A 21541-nucleotide genomic window follows, 5' to 3' on the forward strand; every position below is an offset into this window, starting at 1 on the left:
ACCGAAACGCATCAGTTCGGTAGCAATGTGTTCGCTCAAGCTGAGCAGCATCGAGAGTAGAGGTGGCGAACTACGATGAGGGTGAGGAGGGTGGCGGAGGACCATGACAGGTCCTGCATGGACCTCGTTTCGACGTACGAACGGGACAAGGTTGTGAGCGGGTATGTCGTGGGTATCCGAGGCCGAACACACTGCGGAAAATACCCATCCTGTCCATCATTTCCCTCATAGCATCGCCTCCGGTAGTAACCGAGCGTCCGGTCCACCGGCAATTTTGTCTGGAATACTTGAAGCACCTGCACCCAGCACCTCTTCGGTTCCGCCCCGGTAGCTCTATGACACCCAGCCTAGAAAAAATCCGATCCTAGTCATGGCTCGATACGTACCAGGCAACTATAATGTTAGCCACGCGAATTAGCCGTATCACCTATCCACGTACCATGTGAGTATCCCGGTGAAGGTGAGGTCCCAGCTTCCAAAGTCTGCTAATGATTCATGTAATCCATACATGATGGAGCCCCGGGCACACATCAGGGCTCGGATACCCTAATGAATCGCTGTGAGTGATCCAGGGCAGTTTTGCTCAGGTCGAGGTAAAACGATCCCCGTCGATGGCGCCATCTCCGCGGGCCGCTCATCCCCGGACGGCACATTTCGCGGTGTTCGGGGTGTCGGGGGTGGTTCACCAGAGTGTACAGCGAGGTCAGGGTGGGATGAGTCCGGCTCTCGGGGGCGGTGGTGAGGGTATTTGTTGGCGCGAGTGGCTAGCCAGTCGGATTACCACCGGGGAGGGCAGCTAGGGGTGGGTTGCCGGCCGGGGGCGGTTCGCGGGGGTGGCCGCCGCCGGCACAGTGGCACTCGACGAAAAATGTAGCCAGAGAGCGACCGGGAGCGACCACCGCTGGAAAATTTACACGCATCACGAGCGCAAAGTTGAATGGCAAGGGTTAAAAGAGCATCGCTAATGGCCCTGCTCGGTTATTTTGTGGATTTTTATAATACTACTCGCCCTGCTCGGCTACACTTTTTCGCTCCCCAATTCCACGTCGTCATTTCTGATGCTGCCGAGTCTTTTGTCCTGACCATCATCGAGGATTTTTCGATCCCCTGATGGAGTTCTATTGTTCTGCCTGACCTAGGGTATTCAAGTGACTGTCAATTTCAGTTGCGAATAAGGGGTCCACTTTAGCACCGAACTTCCTGTCCCATGCAATTAGAACGAATGCAAGCTAGGTCCAAGTGTAAATGCGACTATCAAGATCGAAGCTGATCCCGCGGAAGGTGCAACTTCGGATAATGACTCGGATAGATCCAACTGGAAGTCTCAAGTACACCCCAATGTTCTCCAAAGCTCATGCAACCATAAACGAATTCCATGCTGCAACCTTGTGCCTTACTCCAGAGTCGTTCCAACTGGTCCCAATGCAGCCTCGACTGCATTCTTATAACCGTAACCAACTGAAGTGTCCAATCGGCAACTGGCGTAACGCTAACCCAGTGAAATAGATAGTGGGCAGGCCAAGCAGAATCCATCCATATATCGCCGGGCCAACAAACCGACCGAATCTCGACAGGACGGATGGGTAGGCCGCGTTCACCATTGCCACTCTACCGTTCCCTGCACGCACACCAACCTCCAGAGCACGGGCGCTCCTCCACCCCCGCGGCATCCACTACAGTGGCGGCAGTGGCTCGGCACTCCGCAAATTTTCAACCCCTATTCGAGCTCGTTTTTGCCGCGTCCACCGCCAGATCAATGGGGTTGCTAACACGAGTACGTATATGTGTCCGTCCACCGCCCCCGGTCACTACCGCCATGCATCCATGGCGACTACGCCGCTCCCCGCTAGAGTGCCAAGCCTTATACAGGGTGACCAGAAAGTATCGGATACCACGATCAAGCCGTAATTATCGGCCCTACTGCGCTCAACGTCAGCGATACCCTACGTCCTTCCAAGCAGACCCTCCGATCCCCACACCGAACCCATCTTCCCTGTCTCCTGCCTTGTACGTGCGAGATGTAGCGAAATTGTTCAAATAAAACTTGTTCTGCACGTCGTAACGCAGAATTTTTGTAGGAATTATTTTTTTATATCGTGAATCGTTGGGGTGTTTGTTTGAATCTTTATCGCTGAGAACAGAGTTTTCCCCTGGAACCCAAGGTAGTATAAGTGCCGCTCGTGGGCGTCCAGTTTCGTTCTTGTCCAACGCGAAGCTACTCGCTCTGTTCTTGCACATCTCCATCGGTGCCCAATCGCCGTTCCGATTCAGCGACTCGTAAAACAATGCGCGGCTGATTAGAGTAGGGCCGGCTTTGCAATTCATACGCTACGGAATTACTGGTTTACGCGTCGCTGCCGTGCGAATGCCGCTGCACGCGCCACACTAAATTGCATCAAGCCGGTTATCCCTCGATGCGCGATCGAATATGGCGCCTATCGCGACTGCACCAGGCTTCGAAGAAAGCCGCCCCAAAATTTTCATCAATTCCAAATCGCCCCGACGTCCGGGCACTTTTATTTAATACTTCTCCCGCGCCTCATTTTCAGGAAGATGAAACTGAAACACAAATTCGTTTTGGATTTCGCCGACGTTTATACGTCAGTGCTGAACTTTTCATACGTACGTGCGACTAAAAGGCGAGTTAAAGTCGATTATTTATGGGCTCGGGTAGAATATTGGCGGATATCAGGTCCCTGTTCCGCAATATTGGTATTCCGTATCTGCACCGGAGTTCGTGGAGCTGCTGCTTGTTATTCGCATGATTGATCACGATTGGAAAATCGATGAATTATAGTATTGAAAGATTCATAACTATCCGCTCTCCGACACTGGTATTAATTGAGCGAGTCGCGGCTTAGCGATATCGAGTGGAACGCGCGGAAGGTCCGGTGTAGGTTAGGAAAATTGCGGAAAAAAGTTCATCTTCGATTCGCCAGAATATCAAGTTGACTGATGATTCTGTAGGAATACTTCCTGCCGGCATATCGACAATTCTTCCCTCTGTGAGTGGCCTGAAAAGAGAGGTCGAACGCTGGCGATGGATCTGGATGGATGGATCGCAAGACGAGGGGAGGCGGAAGAAAAAACGCTGGGAGAGGAGCAGCGATCGGAGTTGCGTCGAGAGTCCCTTTGTGCGAATCGTTCACCTGATTTAACTTGGACACTGGGCCGCCGGGGGGAGTGATACCTGACAGATGTTCCCGGATTTTCGAGTATTTTTTGGTTCCGCAAGGCCAGGCACCAGGCCCCGTACGAGACTTTGAAGTAGCCGGACCTTACGCTTGCGTCGATTTCGAAACGGCCGTCGGATTTCCAACCGGCCGGATTCCGTGATCGACCACGCGGAAAACCAGCAGTTGCTCCGCGCACGCCCAAACGGATACCAATATCGCCAAACTCGGACTTGATATCCGCCAATATCCGATCCGGATCGACGAGTAGCGCCTACTTCGGCAGACCTTCGGCTCTCGACCAGAAGGGCTCGTTTTTCGGATCTCCGAAAATATCCGGAGTGGATATTTTATCTCCGAATATATCCACTCCGTATATTTCCGGACATGAGTTCGATGCCACTGTTTAAAGTTACGTCTTTTGCCCGTTAGTGCCGTGAAACGGTTTGGCTTTCCGAAACTGGATATCGGCGGACACCCGGTTCGAGTAGGTGAGTAACCTTACCTTAAAGCGTACTCGCATGAGCATCTATCATTCTTCGTCTTCGCTGCAGTAGAACGATAGTTAACTGAACGGTTAGAGGAGACGACGAGGGTAGGCGACGAAGAATCCGACTCCCGCCGCCAGATGGCGCCACCAAAGGCCGAGCCTCGAGTGTGTGCCGGCAGGATCGGCGGAGTTTGGAAAACAGATTAGAAACGAACGAGCGGTGTTAGGGTATCGGTCTCCGGCGATCTTTACAAATCCGATTTTGAAGCAGGCACGCGGCCCTATGAAAAACGGCAGCCCACTGAGGATTCGGGAGACTTTGATCCCGCAGGGTCTCCGACACAAAACAGGGACGGGTCCCATCCAGCTGATCTCGGGAGACCTGTGGGGAGAAACGGGATACTCTTCCTAACCTCTGCACCATACCACGAAACTACTCCACAAGAAGACACTCGATTAGTCTGCATTATATTTGTAATTAATGTGTACACTGTCATACAATGTGTACATAACAAAAAATAAAGACATTTGAGGATTTAAGGAATTATCATTAACGAAGCAGAGGGAAGGAAAGAAAAGGGAGCTTGCACAATTTTGTTGAGCTTTTACGTTCTACCGGGGAATAATGTTCTTTGCTTCGCAACGAATTGAAAAGTGCCTCGGACAAGCACATCAAAGTGACTGGGGTGCATCTGGCGTGTTTTTCGAGAATGCAGTCCTGTGTCTGAGGAATCACTCGAGGCACGGCCTATGCGATTAACACGTCAAGAGTACAAAGGATCTCCGGCGAACTATGTCATGGGAATAATTTTTTGTCCTCGGGACCCCATCGGGAGCGAACCCCTCTGGTTATGTTTGCACACACAAACATTTATCCACGGGGCCACCATAAAGTAGACCAATCCCGCGGTAGTCCCGAAGCTTCTTTATTCGGCTCCTCCTCGGGAGAAGGAAAGAAAAAACGTCGGAATAAATAGGATCCTTCATCCCGTAAATATTTGCCCCGTAAGAGAGTTCATCGCAACCCTTTCAGGGGATGATACAGGAGATGGACATTTTCTACGGGAGTCCTTTTTCCCTGGCTCGCTGCCTGGGGAGGATTTAGGGATTTGTCGAGATTTGCCCCCGAGGAGTTCTCGAAGTCAACATCAGAGGGCGGAGAGTATTAAGAGGGGGAGTACAAATATTCTTAGGGGAAGTTCTTGATTTTTGTTATTTCGACAATGTGTACTCCGAGTATCAGCAAACGAAATGGAACGAAGAAACGTGAAACAGCTCGTTTCTTGTTCGATCATTGAGTAGTCTGGCATGATTCTAAGAGATTTCCGCTACACGTTGAAATGTCTGCTCCATATCCGTAATTCGCATGACTCCGTCCCTCTAAAACTGTGTTTCATGTAATACGTACCTAGATCCCTCGTTGAGAGCTGACAGGAGCTATGAGAAGTGTTCCTTAATTTATTCGAGGGATGGCTAACGGCCTATGCAAGAGTCGGACCCTCTTCGGGCAAGACCTAAGAGGACATCGAGTCCAATGATCGTCGCGAGCTGTTCCGAGGGTTTCGCGCGGGACTTTGGGACACGAGGGGTGTTAATTCCATTTTAACCCACCCGTCTCGGAACTACCCCTAAGACCGGTGCATATTTCATGGACCGGAGGAAGCCCGTCAGGCGGCGGTCCAAGTCTTGCTCCTTCTATAATTCACGCCTACTCCGAACCATCGATCCTCAAAAGTGGCTGGAATCCCTTAAATCACGATTAATCCACCCATTTGTACACCTCCCATATCTCGCTCTACCCCCGTTTCCCTAAAAAACGAAAACGCGCTAATACACTAAACGGAAAAGTGGACTCCCTTAACACCTGTTAAACGAACTCTTTCCGGAAATCATGGATTTTAATACTCGAAATTGCATGGAAATCAGCTGCAAATCGCAAACAGAAATCACTGGAAATCATTAGAAATCACCGAAACATTGGCACAATTTGAAGGCCGACTGTCGCTTCTTACCGAATCGCATTGTTGTTTATCACATCAAATCAAAGGCAATCGATTCGCAAAGAAGAAAATCATCTTCATCGGCAACTTCTATTCTAATTAATAATATCTAAAGTATGAGGTGATTTAACTATATTCCTCGTATACACGTTGTACATAAGGAATAGTTATATACAGTTTGGGAGTCCCATGACTTCCGGTACAATTACCTCCCGGCGAATTCGAGCACGGGGAAATATATTCGGCACGTCCAAGATGGCTACCGGAAATTGCTGGGTGACCTTACTTAGGTCGGAACGACGAAGGAGGAGTAGACCGACGTAGAAGGGTTAGCATACCGTCCAATAAGGGCCTCGGTCATTAATGAGGTAATAGTACGACAGAATCCGGCACCGTCCTATCTTGGTTTGATGGGCCGTTCCAAATTACATTGTTCTCGCCGACTACTCGCTATAAGATATAGAACGCTTCCATGTATCTTCAGGATACTTAAAAATGGCGGCTCGGCGCCGGAACAGCTTTGTACGGATATACCCAGTTAACAAGGATTAAGTTAAAAAATAATTCCCAGGGGAGAAAGGGGCGTTGAGGAAGGCGTGTTTTTTTCGGAATTTGATGACAAAGGGTGAAATATTTTCCAGTGACACTGTATTTCGCAGGGGTGCGAAGCGGGCCAGCGGGCCAGTCTACACGTATATGGCGTTGGCTCCGAGGGTGCGTCCTGAACATGTGACGCTTGATTCATACACAGACTGCTACGGAATCAATTTGTAATCTTGACTCGAATTAAGGACGGGCCGCGCGTTTATTGGAGTGGAGGTTCGCCGCGGTCGGGAAGTTCTGCGCAACTTTGACCATCCAAACGGTGCGACCAAAAAAAGGTCCTGAAAACCGACTCACGTAACTCCGTCATCGTACTTCCCCGGAATTTCGAAGGGATTTGAGCGAAAGTAAGTAAAAGTACTGAGGAAGTACACAGGGAAAATATATCAAATAATTACATTTTACCAGTTTCAAAGTGGTGAAACAATGGCCGTTTACGAAGCTGCCGCCATCGTGCGTTTTACGGCGATTTCCGTGACTTCGAAGTTTTCTGTGCAGTTCGGGGTATATACGGCTCACTGCGGAATCAAGGGGATGAGAGAGGGAGAGAGAACAGGGTAAAAAGGGATCGGGAGAGGCGAGACTGAACGCACTCACTGTATGATCGATGCCCCGGGCCATTATTACGTGCAGCCCCTTGCAAAGTATTGTTGCGAGCCCCAAACTGTGCCGACTTCGCCCAGAAGTGAGGTTAGGCACGTCAGCGGAACCACTCTCGCCAACTCGATGCATTTCCTCCCCCGTGAGAATTTCCGCGAAAAATCGACGGAGATACATCGAAGTTTGCGAAGTCTCTGGAGTAGAGGGTGGGGGTTGCGGACGTCATTTAAGGGTTCCGAAGAGACGAGGCGCCCTTAATCGAGTTTCGGTGTCGGAGGACTCGGAAGTTACATGGCTCAAGAGTCGCGTCTACTTTCGAGGTTAGGACCGGCAAGCAGGCGCGTCGGTTCGGTTCTAACCCATCTGGCACATCGTGGCCGAGAGCACCCTTCCTCTGTCTTTCTCGCTCGAAGGTGTAAAACAAAAGGGCAGCAAAGGCGAGTCGCGGGGCCACGCGGGAAGGGCGAAAACGATCGCGGCAACGAGAACGGAAACAAAAGCGACGCGGGACGATACGCAGTATGGCGGCGCTTCCGGCTCGCTCACCGCACACAATGCACTCCCTCGTGTTAACTTCTGTGCTTGCTTGCTCGTGCTCTCTGTCTCTGTTTGGCTCACTTTTCCTCTACCGAACGCGCCCTCCGTCTCTCTTTTCCGTCCTCCTCCTCTCGAGTTATGTCCCTCTCCTTTCGCGAGGTGGTGCAACTCGCGCGCGCCGTCCTCGTCGGGCGCGGTGCGCGCGCATCGGGCCCTCTCTCTCCCACTGGTCGGACGCTTTGCACTCGGCGACGCGTTTCTATGACGCGACGCGTTACTTAAGCCGCGTTCTTACGGCTGCCGCCCACCGGTATTAGCTCCGCTCCCGGATACGCGCAACGCTCGCGCCCTCTGCCCCCGGCGTCCATCTTTGTTTCCCCACAGGCACTAGCCGATATTAAAAAGAGACTCGCTTTGGAGGTCCAACGGCGAGGAAACGGAACTCGAGGCCAGAGAGTGTTTTAAGAAATTAGTCCTCGCGCTTTCACCAGGAAACAAGATGGCGCCGCCATTATCACTGCGCCATTAATCCACTCCTCGTTTTTTACGGAGAACCTTCAGTCCGTCACAAAAAGTACTTTTCACCCTTGGACCCGGCGCATGACTATTCGACTTCTCCCCGCTCGTTTGCGCGTCTGCAGGTTTCCCTGCATTCGCCGCGGCCATTTTGGAAAGCGCGCGAACTGAAGACGAATGTCGAACGAAGACGCACCGGCGAAGAGCTTTCTTAAGTCTCAAGAGAAAGGCCTCTCTTCGAAAGGCGAAGAAGAGAGTCCAGGTGAAGGTCCCGCGACTTTCGAGGATCCTGCCTAAGAGGCAAAAAGCGGCTCTTCTCGGGGGAAATTCTCGCAGAAAAAGTGACGCAACGGACGGGCGGTCTCCTTCGAAGGACATTTTGAGAAAAAATGGGGTTAATCTCGCGTTAATCCCCACTGAGCGGATCCTTAAGCTCAGGGAAAACAAGCCTCGACGATGGCACACAAAAGTGCGCCATGAAGGCTGCGAAATTGGGGGTTGCATGGTTTGCGCCCCTTGGAACCACCCTTACGGTCGGTCCTCGGTGTCGGGGTGGTCAAAGTTTCGGGACGGGCCTTTATGGGTCGTGTCCTCTATTTTGCCAATGCGAGGACTACCGACTGGGAACCGGAAACCCCCCTCAGCGATCGATCAAGCGATCGACGGGGGAGTTACCCCTCGAACATGGCTGCTACTTCAATTGTAGAAATTATCTGAAATTGCCTTAAAATATGTCAACGAAACGTTAAAAACTAATATACCATTTATTCCTACGATCCTTTATACCCTTTTATATCTAAGTATCCTGTCGATCGTTCATCCCTTCCACCCAGACAGCTGTTTATTTACAACCCCATCTATCTGTGGGCAGCATTGGGGGTAGTTTCGCAATAGTTAGGCAGCGCTTGACACCGACACGCTGACCCACATTGGGAAAGGGTTGGCCGTGATCGATCGGAAGATCGATGGAAATTTACGAGCTGGTGCAACCCCTTCGACAATGTCGACCTTTACCGTCAACCCCTTCGGGCCTCGGTCGAGGTGGGGGTTGCAGGCGTTACGCCGAATTGACGCGCGTCTTTTGCGCGAAAATCGGTGAAACGAGCCTCCTCGGCCTGGCAATAAATCTCGATTCACCCTCCAGCAGCCCCGAATTTTCCTTTTCGAGGGAAAAGGAAGCCACCCCTTCACGAAGTGCCCCCAGCCCCCGAGCCATTGACGCGAAAGACCTGTCTAAATATTGCCGATCGACTTTTCCTAACCTCCTTTCGGCTTCACTTTCCAAAACGGTCCCTTTTTGGAGCCTCCCTAATAAAGGCCGAAATTTCTAGTCGCAAGTATTGTCTTATTAATTTCCCTTGAATTTAAGGTGAATTTCCAGCCATTATGGAAGAATTTCATTGCTCAACCCTTACGCATCGGGGCCTTCCCTGGAAGTCCCCAATTTTTGTCACTAGGCATTTAATGTGCAAAAAAGGAAACAGGTAAAACCATTTTCCAAACCAGGAAATCCCACTGTGGAGGGTCTAATAGAGTTCAGTCCTTTATTGTTAAAATGTGGTCATAGAGTCCGTTAATCCCTTTCATTGTTCAGGGATTAAAAGTTCCCGGCCGAAATGACCGATTAATGTATGGCAACGATTTTCTGTTTTTGACAATAGCCCGAAACGACCGTATTGTCGGCGAAACCGAGCACAGGTAAGAAAAGCAAGTACTCGAAACGGGAAATTCGGTCGTTAAATCCGAACCGTAGATAAAGTGGTATAGAGATCTGCACACCTGTTTACATAAAACACGTACACCTGCAGATATGTAAAGGGCGAATCGGCTTCGACCACCCTTCGGTACATGCGCGAATCGCCAAGGGATGCATTCCCGCGAAACGCGTATTTTTTCTCACTTAACTGGGGACAAAAAATGGCCGGGGAGAAATCACAAGAATTTAGATCGGAGAAATTTGTAGGCTCTGCCGGCTGTAAATATACCACCGGTTACAGGCACAAGTAAGTCGACACAATGCGCATTTTCCACCCCTGGGGCCTTTGAAATTCTCTACGAGTGTATGTAAAATACACGATTTTCAAACACCCCCAACGCACCGTTGCAACATTATACCCGGGTAATAAACACGAGCGGAAAATTACGCGGAAGAAAGGTGTACATTTTAAAATGTTTATCCAGCCTTAATTCCATAAATTCGGACTGCGTTTGCAATGCCCGTTAAAAGTTAGCGTTCGTCCGCTGGCAACGCCCTTATTTGCGAATTACAGGGTAGAAGTCGGCATTCATCCTGGCGCCGTTAAAAAACACCTTGCGATAAATCTCCGCAGCATCCATCAGCTGCCAATCGTGTGAATCAGGAAGTGGAATCGGTTGAAGAAAAAAAAAAAATCTCCGTATAAACGATCGATTCGATGATCCTCGAAGTAAGCATACAAGCATGCATCATGCGGAGCAAAAACCCCCAAAAAATCGGCGACATGAACGTGTGACATGTACATATCAAAAAGTCGAAACGTTTATAAAACTTTTCTCCAAACTGGGTGGACGAAATTATAACAAAAACATTAACACAGGATTATGGAGGCTCTAGGGAAGAACGCGCTGCCCGTGAGATTTCATTTTTCGAAAAAAGAAAAATACTTTTTTTTTTTCGTTCTTGTCCAAGATAAGTAGTTTCTTTTTTCCTTGAAAAAAGAAATTTCATGAGCAGCGCGTTACTCGTTGCGGCCTCCGTAATCGCGGGTCAAGGTTTCAGATAATTCGCTGCACCCAGTTTGGAGAAAAGTTTTATAAATATTTTCATTTTTTCTTATTTATTATTTATATCACACTTTCATATCACCTTAAAGTGGCCATATTCGCGCAATCGTGGGCGCGAGCATCGGCAGGGCGTCGAACACATTCGCGATAGGCGTCGTAACCAGGTGGAGGTGTGTAGGTCGACACAGGTAGAGGTGTAGGGGTGGCCCGGCAAACGCGGCTGGTAAGTCGCTAGGTGGGGTAGGTGCACCCTCGGGTACGGCAGCGCTCTCCGTCGTCTCTTCGCCCTCTTCGTCGCCCTCTTGGGCAGCCCTCGGCTCGCAAGCAACCCCTAAGCCTGGTTAGGGGCGAAGGCGGCGAGCCGCGGAGGCCACAACACGACCGCCGTCCTCATTGGTCGGCGCGTCGCTCCTGGGAGGGGCCCCGGAAAAATTGGTGGGGAGAAAAATCCCCTCTAAATAGCTGCAGCTGCACTCGGGAAAAACTAGAATCCGCTCAGCCGGCACCGAGGACGCGTCGCGCCGACCGAGCCTCGCCACCTAACCTGACGACTCTCTCTCTCTCTGTCGCGAGAGCGCGCGCGCGCTCGCTCGTCCTCGCCTGGATTTTCGAAAAATCTGCGCACAGTAGTCGCGCCCCGCGAAGTCGACGCACGGAGTCCGTCGAGGATTTTTCGCCCCTCGGGACCGCAGGTGGATATCAAAGTGCGGAGGTGCGAGGAAGGAGACCGACGATCGGCGATTGTGAAGTGTCGCGGGTTCCCGATTGGCCGTTTCCGCTGGGCCGGTCCAACGGAAAGCGAGTCGCGCTCGGCGGACATTTTGGTCCCGCGGTGGAAAGGTCTGGACCGCGAGGATGCACCTCCCGGAGGGACCCATCGGGATGGAGAGCTTCGGCGCCATCCACGACACCTTGAGGGCATGCCACGGCGACCTCGTGCAGACCGGAAGTCCCGCCATCCTGTGCAGCGCCTTGCCTTCCCACTGGCGGTCCAACAAGTCTCTGCCCGTGGCCTTCAAGGTCGTCGCCCTCGACGAGGTCACCGACGGCACCCTCGTCACCATCCGCGCCGGCAACGACGAGAACTGCTGCGGCGAGCTGCGCAACTGCACCGCCATAATGAAGAACCAGGTCGCCAAGTTCAATGACCTCAGATTCGTCGGCAGGAGCGGAAGAGGTGAGGCCCTCCGCCACTTCCGGTGGTCTCGGGAACCCCGAGGAACCCTTTCCCTCAGATTTCTCCACTTCCCCATCTCGGTATCTTGCCACCGACGACTGACTTTCGACCTCGCTCCGGCTTTTCTAACCGTTCGCTTTGTTGGAAATGTCTTGGCTCATCTGTAGAGAATTTTTAAAGTCGAAACACGTCAAAGTCAAAAGAGTCGGCGGCGCCAAAAATGAGGATAATCAGATAGACTCGCGGTTCGATTAAGAAGCGATACCCTCGAAACCGGGCTCCTCTATTTGGTCTCGCAGTTTAGATTCAGAATTTTAGTCGTGGTAGTTTTTCAAAGTGTTTTGGAAATCCAAAAATTCGGCGAGATGGATACTCGGGTTTTTTGGGGCTGCGCGCATAATGGGTGGACGGTAGATGTTGGAAATAGTCGATGCGGAATGATTAGCTTCTTCGGGGAAACCCTTTCTATGTTCTTTCTGAATCTCGCCCAGGAACATAGTTATTAATTAGAACGTTTTCTCGATGGTTTCAGGAAAGTCGTTTTCGCTGACCATTCAAATAAGCACGGTGCCTTTCCAAGTGGCGACATACTCCAAAGCCATCAAGGTGACGGTCGACGGGCCCAGGGAACCCAGGTCCAAGTCGAGTAAGTATTTCTGCATTTTGCTGAAATTATTTCCGCATATCCTCCCCCTAAATTGACAATGCAAGAGGACGTCAAAATCTAATACAATACTTCCTTGGAATATTAATCGAAAGCAAAGTCATTGCGCCGATAGTTCGTCTTGTTCGTTGGGGGTGTAACGTTCATCGGAGCTCGATCTAGATTCCGCCATTTTGCAGAAAAGTGGACCTCGGAGTTAATTAACGGCGATTTTTGAGATGCGCATGTCCTGTTTTTATTTGGACCATTAAAAAGGAAGTGGTTCCCTCGAAAGTCGGAAGTACATCCGGTGCCAGCGCGGCGGTCAACCGGAATGACGGAACCAATGGCGAACCCGCGAACGGGCGTCGGGTAGCGTCGGGACGCTTCATAATTTGGCCCGTGGTCGGCTGAATTTGAAATTCGAAATTTACCGGTGAACTCGGCGCAATTTCATATTTCTCGCTTCCTTTGCTGACAATTTTGACATTTGCGCTCGATTCCACCCTCCACTTTTCGATGCTCACTGTGTTCCCTCTTTCTATCGGAATCCCAAATTCCCTGTAATAACGAAGGGTAGGCAGCCCTTTTTGCCCTACTAGCTGTTAAAAGATATCCAGAATATAAAGAATCTACATCTCATTTCCCCAATATGTAATATAGACAAATTTTCAAGTAAACCTTTGGGAGATTGTTATCTCCACCTTCGGGAAGTACAGAATATCTCGAAGACTAACCATAAAAATGCCATCCAGGTTCAATGGGAGAGATTAGATCACATTAGGTTAGCTTTACGCATTCACATTTTTTTCTCTTTCTTTTCCGTCATACACCACGAAATCGGTTGTAGGATTAAACGCTTTATCGTTATAAAGAAAATGATTAATCATTCTCTTAGAAGAGGTTCGATCTACATAAAGGCCTTTACGGATACCCAGCGTAGACGTAGACTTTGAAATCTGGCAATTCGAATTGCCGAAAACCGAATATATATGTCGTCGATGGGGAATTTGATTGGGTAATTCTTACTGTAAACTCGCGACTATTACGCGAGGTATCTGTGAAGGTGTCAAAATAGTATACCAGACTAGGAGCGAGCAAGTTAAATCGTCGAAACTCGGAAAGTCCATTGGAGTCCGGAGGAACGGTCGCCGGGAGTCGCGGGGCCAATGGCGAATCCGCAAACGGGCGTCGGTAGCGTCGCGGCGTTTAATAATCTGGCGTATAGTCGGCGGACCTCAAACCGCCGGAGCGCCGCGGCGGTCAGAAGAGGGAACGCCGGTTGGCCGCCTCACTCCCTCGGGTGGTAGTGTCTCTCTCTCGGGTTTTCCCTCCCTCTCCGTCTCTCCACAGAGACCTCGTATATCCGCGTCTCTCTCGCTCCCTGCCGCGAAACAGCGGTCAGCGCTCTCATCCATCTCGGAAGCCAGGCACTCGGCTTCTCTCTCTTCCGAGGTTCTTTAAGCCGCGCCTGAGATGCAGCGTCTCCCTCGCTCCGATCCCGCTTCTGCCCGCGGCCGCTAGATGGCAGCGCGCGCTGACGTCTCTGTTCCTCGTGAGCACGTCTTGGCACGGGTTCAAGCCGCACGTGGCGGTGTCGCGCTTGTTTTCCTAAAGGCGGCTTTCCATTGGTCGACGGCCACTTGGGTCGTTTGTTTATTGGCACGCCGCAGCGCCTCCGTTTTATCCAACGAATCGCTCTCCCTTTTTGCTCCCCTTTAGTGCCGGGGAAACAATTATCGCCCGCTGTGGAGTTTCCGTCGCGCTTTCCACTCCTATAAGTCCCTGTTAGTTTCCAAGTGCGTTGTCCGAAGATCTCGAAGTTGCAAGACGACGGGAGATGGCGCTGAGGGTTGAGTTTCTCGTAAACGCACGTCGGTCAGGAGCTGATCCGCTGCGGTGGATCACGCAGCGGCGTCCGTTTGGACCCGCGCTTGTTTTCCCAACGGCGCGCTCCGATTGGTCCCCGGCCACTTGGGTCGTTTGTTTATTGGTCGGCACGCCCGAAAGAGACGCGCGGCGTCCAAAGGAGCCGCTTTATGCGTTTGTTTATCGCGTCGCATATGGCGGCCCCATGTGCGCTTCTCGCGCGCATTAATGCACGCGGACCGAGCTCGGATAAACACCGCCCGCGAGCCGATACCGGCCGCGAGTTAGGTTAGGTTATCCCGCCCGGGATGCGACTTTACGACGGCTTTAACTTCTTTACGGGTTTGCCAGTTCGTTACATGAGAAACTATTCATAGAGGGTCTCTCGCGGTATCGGAAATAAAACCGGGGTATAGTCTCGCGCTTTCGATTCCTTTCCGTATGGATTTTGTGCGTCCATTCCGCTAGCTTATAGTATCCAATATGGCCGCGAAACGTCCGAGGCGCCGTTCTGCGGAGCCCTTGTAAAAATGGATGCCTGTTTGTGTTTCAGATTACCAGTATGGGCCAGGATTCCCCGGACTGGGACTACTAAATCCGTGGATCGACGCGGCCTACCTCGGGCACGCTTGGCACCTACCGCATCCGGCCTTGGTGAAAGGTGAGGGTCCATTGACGAGAACCTAACCTTAAAGTCGGCCCTAGTAGGCACGCGATATCGATTAGTGATGCCAGAAACGTTACGATGATTCATGCGCTGGACCGAGGGAGAGCTCCCTTTTCTCACCGACCACCCTCTCGTGGAATAACAATGCGACTTAACCCCTAACCAAAACTGTACGTCCCGATGTCGGCCCTCCAACAGTTCCCAACATGGCCGCGCGTTCGCTCCGCATTTCCGTACAATTTTGAAAACACTCCGCAAGTCCTGTATATCGACCGGCGGATAAAATAATCATTTCCACCGTACTCTAAACTTTTAGTGCCTCTCGGGTCTTAACAATCAACGTTCGCGCGTCGTCGCGCCGCGCAAGCCCTTTGTTTGCAATCCGAATTGGATTTCTATTTGATATTGATTCATCGATATGCGCGTTGACCGGGTTTCGAATGGATGGCCTTTGTCGTTAATCTAATTACCAGAAAAAAATAGACTATTCGCCTCAATGCTGCCCATCAATTGGACGGATTTAGCACGACCGCCTTTTAACACCAATCCAATTTCTATTCGAAACAACCAGATCCATTAATCTAGGACTTTTGGGCGATGGTCCAGCGCTCTTCACTTGTCGATTCCGAATCTCTCTCCATATTTCCTGTTGTACAATGTATCGTTATTCTGATTTCAGGCTCGATGTCCATGCCACCAGCGGACCTGTTCACGCCTAGTTTCGCGCCAACGGTGCTAACGTCGGGTTGCCACTTTGGCGAGCACGTCAAGTACCCGATGGACTACCCGATGCCACCAAAGATCCCCACGGCGACCATCCCGACCAGTCCATCCAGAAGCCCGGCAAGAAGTCCGAGCGAAAGTGGCAGCGAATCCGCCGCCGAGGAGGTTAGGAGTGCCTTCGTGCCGATCCGCCTAAACACCCTGCCAGTATCGACAACGACGGTGCCATCCTCGTCGTCGCCGGAGAGGACTACTCCCCGGAAGCCGACGGAAGGCACCAGAAACGAACTGAAGGCGCCACCGGCGCTCATCTCGCAAAGGCCCCTGACGAAGAGTCCCACCTCGACGAAGCTGGCGTCGCCTCCGCCTGCAAAACCCGTCTGGAGGCCGTACTGAATCCCCAAAACCCTTCAGACGTCCTGAACCAGGACAGTCATCGAAAAATATCGAAAAGGAAGGCTAGTGTTCCCTGGAAATGGGTGTCTAGAAACCAGCAGTCATCGGCATCTCCATCGGATGAGCTCTTCGGTTTTACGAGGAGTCTCCTTCCATTGGCCGCCGCCAGAGGCGCCGCGGGTGCCAACGGCAAGTCTCTCAGTGCTTGGTTCTGGATAAACCGAGTGGAGTTCCCGAACGCAATTCCAGCGCGATTCCGTCCCCGGAATCGCGACGGCTATGATCGATGCAAATCGTTCGCAAACGATTTTGCGGAGAAGTCCACGAGGTCGGGAGATATCCACCTCCGTGGACGGCGGATTGGTTCCCGTGGTCATCGCCAGAGGCGCCGAGAGCGCCACAGAGGACATTCCAATTACCCCACGCAACTCGGCGATTTGAAGCAGATCATTGTCGGTTCCCATTGGTCATTTCCCGTGGATTCGACCGATACCGTCCCGGCTTCCGAGAAGTACACGCAATTGAGGAGCCGGTATCGGTCGCAGCGTCCACGGATAGGAGCAAGGCCATTGAAATCGACTCTGTGCGGCTTTACTCTACTTCGGTGTACACGGTTTCTCGCGTGTACGCCCTTACTGTATATTACTTCCATTGTACGGATTTAATTTGGGATCCCCCCGGTTAATACCCGCAGCTGTCGATGGGAGCGCTCGGAGCGCCACGGTCCAGCGAAGTGCAAGACACGCTTCGCTGGCCGGGCTTTCCAATTACCCGACACAGCTCCGCAGTTTTAGGCGCGAAGCGCGGTCGTTTATCATTGGCCGTTTCCCCTGGATCCAGCCGGGGGCGATTCCACGGGTCCGTGAAAAGTCGAGCACGGGATTGGAGAGTCCACTTCCAGGGATTCCGGGATTAATTCTCGCGGCCACCGCCTGCCTGGCGCTGAAAGCGCCCCGATCATTGCCCCTTTCTATGTACATTCTCCCCCTCTGTACGATACTCGCTGTAAATTCTTCATTCTTGTACATACTCAACATATTCGGGCGTAGCGGGTGAATCTCGATGGCGAGGGTCGAGCGGAAATCTGTCGAAACGTCTACCTGTACATAATCACCCTGTAAATTCCCCGCTGTACATAACCTCCCCGGAGGCGCGGTGCACATACTTGTACATACTTCTAGACAATAACGGTAGTCATAGGAGAGAGTCGCAGAGCGAGTGGGACTGCGTGAATGCGCTATTTATAAGTCAGAGATTTAATTTAACGTAATAGGAACAAAGTCACGTGGAGCGAAGCAGAGAGTCTATGGAGAGAGCTGGGGAGACATAAATATATATAGANAATGAATTCTATGTCATATATACGAAACGGCGTTTTGTTTTCCCGGCGTTTCCCAACTCCCCCCGGAGAGAGAAAGAACGGACCGGGCACGATGGCGGACGCACAGAGGCTGGGGAATTTAATCGGACGACTCTTCTGGGGTCCCTAGACTCCGCGCGGTGCATTTATGCCCGGGATCGCGGAGTCTATCCGGTGCCACCGGGCCGAGTGGAGCTCGACTCCGTGACAAGCTGCTAGGGGATTTATATTTCTTCCCTCCGCGCCTCCCTTCTTCCTCCTTTTTTCTTCTCTCGTCGCGATTTAAATCTGAATGGCTGTACGCCATGGTCGTTCCACGCCGGCCTGCGGTGTATGGGTCCCCGTACGGGGGATGGGAATGGTTTATATCGAGGGGAGTACGTGAGATCTGTATTAGTACCTATAGGCCTTTATGTCCAGCCGGGGTTCTCATTCCACCCTTCTCCACCCTTCTTTGTACCCTTCTCGCGGAGTGAACGATTCCTCCATTTTCCTCGGATTTCCTTTCCGCCGGGAATATTTTGCACATCTCAAACGATGACTCGGAAGCAGACAGCGATTGCCAGTGGATGTCAATCGCGTTCCCTGTTAATAAATTCCCCATAATTGGTATAAACTCAATTGGATCACCTATTTACTATTATTACCCTACTCCGCCATTAATTCCCATTAATTCTGTATTTAATTTCTTCTCGTCGAGTTATTCTTTAAGACGAAGGTAAAATGTTGGCTCCGGGACTGGACCGTGGAATTGAGAACCACGTTGACACCCCGTAGCCCTGGGGTTGTTCGTTGACGAGTAGACAACGGAACCAAGCAACCATGAAGGGTCCCCACGTGACCCGAACCTATCCGGGCCAATCCGGACGTGTGCGCGCGCACGTCCGCTAACTAATGTTTGTCCAAAAAATCGCCTCAGCGTAATTGGCTCCGGGACGGGAAAAATCAGCATGGCTAGGCCACTCTGCAAACGGGGAGTCATCGGCGTACCGAAAAGGACCGTCGAAAAAATACATCCGACGTACATTTCTTTTTTATTTTTTTTTCTCTTTTCTTTTTTTCTTAAGACATCAAAATAAGGGTCTGAGAAACTCGGTGCTTTTCTCCCATCTCCCCCACTGACGCTGATCGTGCCGCCATTTTTATTTTATTTTCTTTCGACCAACAGGTGAATCCGTTACACCTGCGATTAGGACGGTTGTCTGATTCATTAAGTGGGAAAGAGTGGAATAAAAAGTCGGATGTCGGTTGGACGTCCGAAAATCGGATTGGACGGTATGAAAAATCCCGAGGTTAGGTCGGAACGGTAGAATCGATCGGTTCAATCGATGATCGGTCGTAGTGACCAGTCCGGGGTTGAGGGTCCTAGAATTAGGCAATCAGCGCTGATGAGGGGTGGTCCAGAGTGTGGAGAGGCTAGGGGCGAGTTCGGACAATTAGTGACCCTACCCTCCCACTCCTGACATCCCTGAGCACGCATTCGACCGCGGTTTACGCATGCGAAAGAGAACGTTACAAGCACGGATTGCGAGCCTACACTCTCGATCGTGGCGCGCTCTCTGACGTCACAGTGCTCCCAATCTGCGCGACTATTTACTTTTCAGCTAGATAAATAATTTTCCAACCCTCCCCCCACAGAATCGGCACTTAAGCAATCACTCATTTACATGGAATTAACCTAAAAGAAAAAAAAAGAGAACAACTCAACAAATTGTCCGCCGCGGATGAGCGGCCATATTGAGCGCTGCGTTAAATAATTATATTCGTTGTCTAATGGATTAGTTCGAGGTAGTAGAAAATAAGAGGAACGGGGTTGTATGGACGTTACGAATTTGGCCTCGTAAAAACGTATGTCGATGGGGCGTTTGGGAACCGCTGGGGGTTGACAAGGATTTCCAGCATCCGGAGGGGGTATCGCGGTTGAGAAAACCTTGGAAAATAATAAGCCACTTCCCGAGGACTTTCTTCATCCCCTCCGAGTGGCCAGGGGAGGGTAAGGATGGCTGGGCGGAAATCCAGGCGATATCAGTTTTTCACGGAGGGTCGCGCGACCTCGTGCCGAGTGTCTATGGCCGAGGGTGGCGGCGACCTTAAGTCCTTAACGAGCCGATTTGCATACCCAATGAGGCATCGAGTGACATCGACCTCGTTATCGGGGATCGATCCCTCTTTGAGCCGGCTTTAAGGCGCGACTGCTCCCCAAATCGATCGACTTTCGATTCCCCAACGACGGCCTTTCCCCATTTTTCGGATCTTTCTACCCGCGGTGTCCTTGCGTAACACTTGCTACGATTCGGCATTTAATTTCGAACAGTTATTTTATACGAGGTCGGTCTATAATACTGGCCGATAAGACCGGATTACCGTTCGCGTCGTCGAGGGGCCGACAGTAAACCGCGGAAAAGCATCGGCTCGGCAAATAAAACCGCAGTATAACCCCGGAAACCGGTGGTAATTCTGCAGGGAAATTCGGGGTTGCAGGCCCCTCCGAAAGGTGTGTCCCGGTTTTTGGCGGGCCGTAGGGCCCTTTTATGGGGACAATTTGATGCTAGGCTGCGATTTTACGATAGGGTTTCTTTTAGGCCGGCACTACTCCCTACCGTTCTTATAAGGACGGGACTGAGGTGAACCTTGCGGTCGTTGCATGGCGAAAGCGGAATACAGCTTTATGGGCTTCGTTTTATAACAACTGGGCAAAAGGAGTCCTCGGTCCGCAGGAGGTCCCAAAGGAACCCCCCGACCTTCTCGCCGGGACAGTAATTAGACCTGAGGGACCCAAAGTCTCTGATGCGGTGCCTACGTACTGTTATGCAGGATACTATTAACAACCCCTGCAATATTTACGGGATATTACCTTTCCGCCGGTTTGGAATTTCTCTACGCCGTGGAATCGAACGCTACTACGCTCTTTGGAAGGTGACGTTAAAAGGAAGGACGCGAAGCGTACGTTGAAGAGATTGACAGAGGGTGGAGGGGCGCGAAAGTTTAGCCTTTTAAATCGTAAGTGCCAGCGGCGTCATTTAGGATCGCGAAAATGGCGGAGTTCCTCATTGATTCTACCATAATGGCGGACCGGGATTCTTTTGGTCGTTTCGCGCCTCGGGTCCTAACGACGCCCTGGCGCACCGTCGACGCCGACAGAACTCATCACCGGGGAGGAAGTGGACACGTCGGAACAATTTCCTTACACCGGCACCCCGTTTGCTCCGGGGTTGCTCCGCTGGACCCTCAGCGATTGACCAATTTGCCAAATCGATTCGCACACGGAATCAACTTCTCTAATTTTCCGGGCTCCGAGAGTCGCCAGCGTGCGCGCCATCTTGGAATCGGTCCGAAGAATCTTAATTAAATCTACCCAAGTAAATGCAGTTATACACTTGAGTATTTCTGAAGATGAAAACGAGTTACGCAATTATGATGGGAACCTATTTGCCATATTGTTTAACGTATTAAGTATACATATCATAGAATCAAACCGAAGAATATTATTAAATCTACCCAAGTAATGGTAATTATTAACTTAAGTATTCCTGAAAATAAAGATGAATTACGAAATTATGATCGAAAGAAATAGATCGGGGCGTCATTTTGTTTTACGTATTGTTAAGTATGCATCGCGGGCAAAACATTATTTTCGGACAATTTTTCTACGGTCGCAGAGCCTTATGATTTTCGGGAATACATATGGGAGCACCGTGCATGTAGATTACTCGATATATGTACCTCCACCGCACACTCTCACCCCCATTGGGCATACGCCCTGTAGATATTACCCCGTACAATGGCAGCAAAAATTATGGATAGCCGATAGGCCAGCACACGCTCCAGGGGTGCGTCTCATCCATTTAGGTCCATCACACATGACTAGATGGGGTGAGACTTTCCCTGCAGAGGTTCTCACGTAGATTACGACCTGCCAAACGCACTGCCTCCTCTCGAGGACACTGAAAAAAAGGTCGACCTAACCCTTTCATTTCTTTGCTACCCCAATGCTCATCGTCCCTCTAACTGTTAACAATTTTGT

The 21541-nt window shown here is 51.0% G+C and overlaps 1 protein-coding gene across 1 annotated transcript; it reads left to right on the top strand.

Moving 5' to 3' along the window:
• The first annotated feature begins 11537 nt into the window (after window positions 1–11537).
• Window positions 11538–16157, top strand: LOC105704471 (segmentation protein Runt-like). The gene is made up of 4 exons (XM_012433695.1): window positions 11538–11859; window positions 12392–12505; window positions 14925–15032; window positions 15718–16157. Exons 1-4 carry the CDS (start codon window positions 11538–11540, stop codon window positions 16155–16157), a joined length of 984 nt encoding a protein of 327 aa, XP_012289118.1.
• Window positions 16158–21541: the final 5384 nt, after the last annotated feature.

This window comes from Orussus abietinus, unplaced genomic scaffold (assembly GCF_000612105.2).
Source record: "Orussus abietinus isolate OABI.00-Male unplaced genomic scaffold, Oabi_2.0 scaffold6, whole genome shotgun sequence".
Classification (NCBI taxonomy): Eukaryota; Metazoa; Arthropoda; class Insecta; order Hymenoptera; family Orussidae; genus Orussus; species Orussus abietinus.